General features: G+C 34.7%; 1 protein-coding gene across 1 annotated transcript; it reads left to right on the top strand.

Moving 5' to 3' along the window:
- Positions 1 to 3,332: 3,332 nt before the first annotated feature.
- LOC124374386 (histone-lysine N-methyltransferase, H3 lysine-79 specific-like) lies at positions 3,333 to 5,645 on the top strand (the record flags this gene model as incomplete). The annotated part of the gene is made up of 3 exons (XM_046832608.1): positions 3,333 to 3,431; positions 3,564 to 3,638; positions 5,457 to 5,645. Coding segments are annotated over exons 1-3 (336 nt in total), but the record flags the coding sequence as incomplete, so codon positions are not given.
- Between the last annotated feature and the right edge of the window lie 1,072 nt (positions 5,646 to 6,717).

The raw sequence follows: 6,717 nt of genomic DNA, 5'->3' as shown, positions 1-6,717 counted from the left end.
TTTTTTTACAATCAAGTACTTTTCTGTAAATGAAACTTCATAAATATTTACTGTCGCAGCTGATTAAAGTAGCAATACTAAAACTGAGTGAAGTGGGCGTGAAATGTTGAAAGTGCGACCTTTGACGGCACAAGCACTAATTTAAGTGTTTTAAAACATTTAAATTGTAATTTCTTGAAACACAATTTTTCGAGCTTGATACCATGAATATGATATTTGTGTTATTTGGGTCCTCCACACGTGTAAAACTTGGACAAAAATGCCTCTAGCGGACATGAAAATTATGAAATCTGAGTCGGGCAGAATTTGTTTTAAATATATACAAGAACTTAACAACTTACAGAAAAACAGGGTTTAGAAATGTGTTACAAAAATATCAGACAAGCATGTTTTCTACAAAAAACCAAAAAATGAATGTTAATGTTCCTGGACAGACTCTAAGCCTCCAGCGTATCGGACGATTTTAGAATATTTGTGTTGTTAAACAACATCCATAGTTTATAAACTGTTTTACCAACCGTTGAATTCGTATAATTTGTATAAGTGGCAATAGCCTAATTTAATTTCAATGAACATTGAATCCCAAAAAGTACTTGCTCCGCCGGGACTCGAACCCGGATCTCTCACTTGCCAGGTGAATGTGCTACCATCATACAAATAATGTATGGTGTATAAATTATTTATTTATGTGTGATGTATAGTATAGTTTTGGTATCTAAAACTTTCAAACAGTTTTTGGCTATTTTCAAATACTACACATTTTTCAACAGTATTGCACCAGTCTGGAAAAGTGTATAGTTTTTTATACATATATGCTATTTTTAACCAATGTAATAATGATCTCACTTATTACTGTGACTTTTAAAGAAAGAAACAAACCTAATTTAAATATAATTTATTTATAATTAATATTTTAAGCCATTGTTTAATGGGCCGTTATTGAAGGACAAAATACATGTGTATACTTCGAAGGTTTAATTAAGGATATAGGTCGGTGGCGAATACAACGATCTCCTTTCCCAACTGTTTTAAAAACACTGTTCGGTTGTCAGCCAAATTCCATTAGTATGTGTCACTTGTTAGACCGTTGGCATATGCTAACACAAATTATAAATTTGGGCATGTTTTATAAGAGAGGGACAAACTGTTGTGGCCGCCGCACGCCAAGTTTGGCCCAGGCCCTTTGTGTAAAACTGGTTTGTGGCGAGAAGAGGCCTTGACAAGGTCGATCACACCGCAGCGATCTGCCCTGCCTGCCATCCTCGGCCCTTGGCCCTGGCCTGGCCAAATACCTTTCTCATTTCAATCGGAGTGTTCGTTACTCTCGTTGGAGCCTCCGGAAAATGCTGTTTTGTTATCTTGTCTGTACGCGCGTTTTACAACTCACGCTCAAACGTGTTTAAGTTACAGCACTGTAATTTGGCAGAGTTATCTTGTCTTTGAACTCAGTTGTGTTTGTTATCTGTCTGTACGCGCGTTTTACAACTCACGCTCAAACGTGTTTAAGTTACAGCACTGTAATTTGGCAGAGTTATCTTGTCTTTGAACTCAGTTGTGTTTGTTATCTGTCTGTACGCGCGTTTTACAACTCACGCTCAAACGTGTTTAAGTTACAGCACTGTAATTTGGCAGGAGTTATCTTGTCTTTGAACTCAGTTGTGTTTGTGATCTGTATCAGATCTCTCCAGAGCAAAGCTAAACAAATAAGTTTAATAGACAAATTTTCAGTCGATCTGTTGTCTTTTCTTTTTAAAATTTGAATTGCCGTTGGTACAATGTGTACTCACACTTCGGTGTAAACTTTCATCAGGTGTATCAATAATCTCAGATCCTTTTAAAAACCGGTGATATATATAGTATATATATATATAATATCCATAGGTAGTTATCAAAGATCCTTCACACTTGATATCTAACATTCACACTGCAAAATCCTCAAACCGATTATAGAAGCACAGAAACGCTATTTTCTCGATGAGCTTAAGGACTTAACCAGTAATTGTTAGAAATCAGTCTGAGAAATTTATATTTTATTTGAAGAAGACTATCTATAATTTATAGTTATGTAGTCTTTCATAAAATCAAAAGACAAATCTCCCCTTAGAGATAAATCGATCGCCAGCTGCGCTAATTATGGTGAAAATCGATATGGAAAGGATGAAGCACAATAGTTAAAAATGGCAAATAAAAAATATGGATAAACAATATAATTTTACTTAAAACGAACCGTCAGACACTTAAACACAATACGTGCATCAGCCAACCTGAAAAGAGATGGTGGAAGAGAGTTTTTTTTCGGTTCGTTGTCACTAAGCTGACGCTGTTATTAATATTATCATCGTTTATATTATTATTTTTGCTAGTAGTTACGTGTCCGGTCATGAGTTTTAAATGTGTCAAAATTATTATTTGGGTACGTCAAACCCTTTTCTACCCTGCCAAAATTAAACGGGGCTCACAATGTATTTGTCGTGTAAGTAACTTGTGTTGTGACCCTCACTTGCCGGTGGACCAGTGGATGCTGGCTGGCAAGGCTCTGAGCAGTGAGCAGCAGAGCAGGTAGGACCCCGCCTCACCCCTTGTATCTGGTATCGATTGTCTGTCTCGGCCTCACCACTTGACCTTCCTCTTCTTCTCTTGTATACTTATGATTACTGTAATCTCCACACCCTTCCTATGCTTACATTGAGCTGGTTGACAACTAGACTACCACTACTGTAACTCTATTATTGAGTACTCTTGTTTTTGTTTAGCAAATTCCTGTTTTGACATTGTCATTGGTAAGGATTCGTTGCCAGACATTCAATTCCGCTTTTAAAGTACGTCCATTCGCCGCGCCATTTCCTTTTTCATAAACCTATTATAGTAGTAGGACTCCGCTGCGTTGTGCTTGCAGTGGTTTTTTTTGTCTTTTAAGCGCTTTAAACGTTGGAGTGACATGTAGCGAATTTTGGTAACACCTTCATGTTTTTAATTTTTTTATACTATTACAAGCGGAAAGAATCATGTTTCTCCCATTTAACACTCCGATTGACAAATATAGAAACCCACATTTTTTTCAATAGCCCAGTAATGTTAAAAAAAATTACAGTTCGTTTAACGCAACATCATTCAGGTTATAAAATATTCTCCCAAAGTTTTATTTCAAAACGGTTACAATGTTTTTTTAAACAGACACGGATATCCTCGGTACCTAATGAGACTATGTTCTGGGATTCTCTCGTACTTGCATCATGGTCCGTTGTATCCAGCCACCACTCAATACTAATTTATCGCACATGTGGCCCGGCGGCGTGACTAAGTTTAGTTTAGCTACACCAAGCACCTTTACTCCTTTAATTTTTATAGTGTGTGTTGTTATGTTGCAGTCGAAGGGAACGTCACTGCCACAACGTCTCAACAAGAAGCCTTCACGCGGCCTGCTCCGCCACATCCTGCAGCAGGGACACCAAGCCCCTTTACTCCTCTTATTTTTATAGTTTGTGCTGTTATGTTGCAGTCGAAGGGAACGTCACTGCCACAAACGTCTCAACAAGAAGCCTTCACGCGGCCTGCTCCGCCACATCCTGCAGCAGGTCTACAACCAGGCTGTCCGCGAGCCAGACAGACTGAACCAGTACGAGCCGTTCTCCCCCGAGGTTAGTCTAGGCAATCTCACATGCAATACTGTGTGATCTTGTTACATATTACATGTTTACACCTTCCACTTATTGTGTTGATATCTACCTAACAATAAATATATGAATAAAACACGACGGGTTTCTAATTTTTGAATAATGTTTTACATTAAACGTAAATAAACTTATGTGAAAATATTTATAATTATGTCCATGTTGAAAGTTATTACAACATCTCAAGTAGAATCAACACAATACATAGAAATTAAAAAGTATATGAAATTGTAAATGTTTATAGTGGGGTGTCCCACGAGTAACCCACAAAACTTTTCAGCTGGTTTCCTCCCATGAAAATAATGAACAAAAAGGTTCATTATATATATGTCTGGGAACGCTTTGTTAGCAAACTACAGCTAGAAAAGATTTTGCCAGATTTCTGGGAAAGGACGGAAATAAACGAAACTGATGTTTTTATAGAGTAATGTTAAATGTATTGGATTTTATGTAAAATTAACTGAAAAATTGAATAAAATGCTTCCTGTAAGACCACACATATCTGAGATTTCTGACAAAATATGCAAAATTCTGTCTCAAGAAAACATGCTTTGTTTAGATTTCGAAGTACATTAACTTCATTATATGGGTAATAAATACTCAAACTTTTCAACTAACGCGTAGAGAATTTTATTCTGAGAGAGAATTATGTAAAATATGCCAATAAATAAACAAACAAACAGTTTTAAAAAGTTAATCAGCACATATGAAAAAAATAAAGACAGAAAATACAATACCTGTTTATTAAATGATAATTCTTCGTAAACATTTAGCAGGTAATAATTAGTGTTTTTTATTAGATTGTAGAACAAATGAGATGTCCCGAATATAATTCTCAAATTATATTCCAACACACACACACACACACACACACACACACACACACACACACACACACACACACACACACACACACAAACCATGTTTATTTAGAGAGGGCAATTTTCACCTTACCTTTCTTTCTCCCTTCATATATATGTTCTTCAAAATCATCTTGAAAATGTAATTTTGTCTGTAAAATCCGTTATTAACCAATTTGTCGTGTATTTGCATAGCAGTTGAAATTGTTATCAGGGTCAACTGTTTAGTATATAGGTTAACATATTATAAGACTATGCATACTCAACTTCACACTTAATCACACCTTGACATACACTTTTGTAGTAAGATATATACACTTTTTAAAATCTTAAAAGCATTTATGTGTATACCTTTAAATGAAATATCTTGAAAAACTCTTTAACAAAAATTAATACAGAAAATGGTTTAATTATGACTTTTATTTCAGTAATGGATAACCCGAGGTTGTTTCAGTACACCCAAGCTCTAAAGTGTAAGGCTCCGGCCACTGGTTGGTTAATTTTCTCCTAAAACCTGCTTCATAGTAAAATGAATTTAATTTTTATTGTAATTTATTCTAAACATTCAATTTTGTTAGATGTAAAACACTCATATAGTGTTTTAGAACAAGACTATAAACTATTTATTTTATGTTTTGCTTTTTTTTTATTTATTGTTGATTTTCAGTTTACAAGGACCATCAAGTCATACATAACATTTATACAGCAAGCTACCTAACTTGTACTGTCTGGAGGAAATGTACAAATTACATCAAGACAAATCTATTGACTCTGGTTTATATAGTGTTTGATTATAAGACTGCTTGTGTCACACAAATCTTTGCTGAACCGTGTGATCTCTTTAATAAGACTAATTTTGACTTCTAGTTTATTTTTAGTCAAAAATTACACGTAAGTTTTCATGAATTATTATTGTACTTTCAAGGTGTACGGCGAGACTTCATTTGAATTAGTGTGCCAAATGATAGATGAAATTCAGATAACAAGTGAAGATGTGTTTGTGGACCTGGCTCTGGAGTGGGGCAAGTGGTGCTGCAGATGGCTGCCGCTACACCTTGCAAGATTTGTTTTGGGGTTGAGAAAGCAGAGATGTCCGTCGCATGTTAATGCGATGGTAAGCTAAACCTTGAAGAGAGTGGTAGTTATAAAACTATTGCTCTATTAAAAATTTATTAAAAATGTCAGTTATAGTAGAAAATAACTTTATATCAAGTTACAAAATCACTGTGTGCTCCTATTTAATAGTTTAAACAATATTTTGTTCAAATGACTGAGAAAACTAACATTATTCAGGGAATTAGAATTTTTATATATATAGAAACACTCAGAACTATTAATGGATCTTCTCTGCATCTTTCACATGTCTATTTCTCTGCCTCCAGATTTACCTTTACATATAATGCCTTGTGAAGCTTTGTTGCTTTCCATGACATTTTAATGAACCCTAATTATGGTTATTACAAATGATGTTTTGTAACAAGAATTTAGCTGTCACTAGTATTTTATCTATTCCTACATTGGGTTAATATTTTTAAGTTAACATTACAAAGTAAGAAATTAATAGAGTAGTTAAGATATTTAAAAACTAATAGTATGTGTGGGGTGTAGAAACTTCCTGTTTTGAAAATAAAGATAAAACACACATACAACAACTTCATTCTAAGTTTATTGTTATTTTCAAGCCATACCACACATACATTGGAAACTTGAATTATTTACATTATTTTGAAAACGCAATGTCTTTTAAAATGTTTGCCCCTACACTGTTCAAACTCAATTAATTCAGTATGAATTACTTCAAAAAGTTTTTGAAAGCATTCTTTACAGCATATTCACCGAGATATGGTCAATTTCGGCTGCTAATGATGTTGTTCCGTTAGATCCTTCCAAGAATATTGAGGAATGAATCTTTGTAAATTAAAGATATACCAACAGGAAGTAATGAGGAGGAGCTAAATTAGGCGAATATGTTCTTTTGGCTGGAACATCTTTTTGAAACCATAATGTTGTTTCCAGAATGTTTTTTCTTGGGGTAGCAGGTAAGAAGAGATGTGTTAGTTTTGTTATAACCATAAAAAACAATCCCCTACCTTATGATATGGAACTTCCTTACTGTGACGCATAACAAATGAAGGAGCCTCCTCTTTTCATAAAATTCTTTGAAGATTTGTAGCATTCCAATACCG

The sequence above is a fragment of the Homalodisca vitripennis genome, unplaced genomic scaffold, assembly GCF_021130785.1.
Source record: "Homalodisca vitripennis isolate AUS2020 unplaced genomic scaffold, UT_GWSS_2.1 ScUCBcl_8201;HRSCAF=16220, whole genome shotgun sequence".
NCBI lineage: Eukaryota > Metazoa > Arthropoda > Insecta > Hemiptera > Cicadellidae > Homalodisca > Homalodisca vitripennis.
Note: the sequence above shows the minus strand (reverse complement) of the source record. Positions and strands in the feature narration are given on the sequence as shown.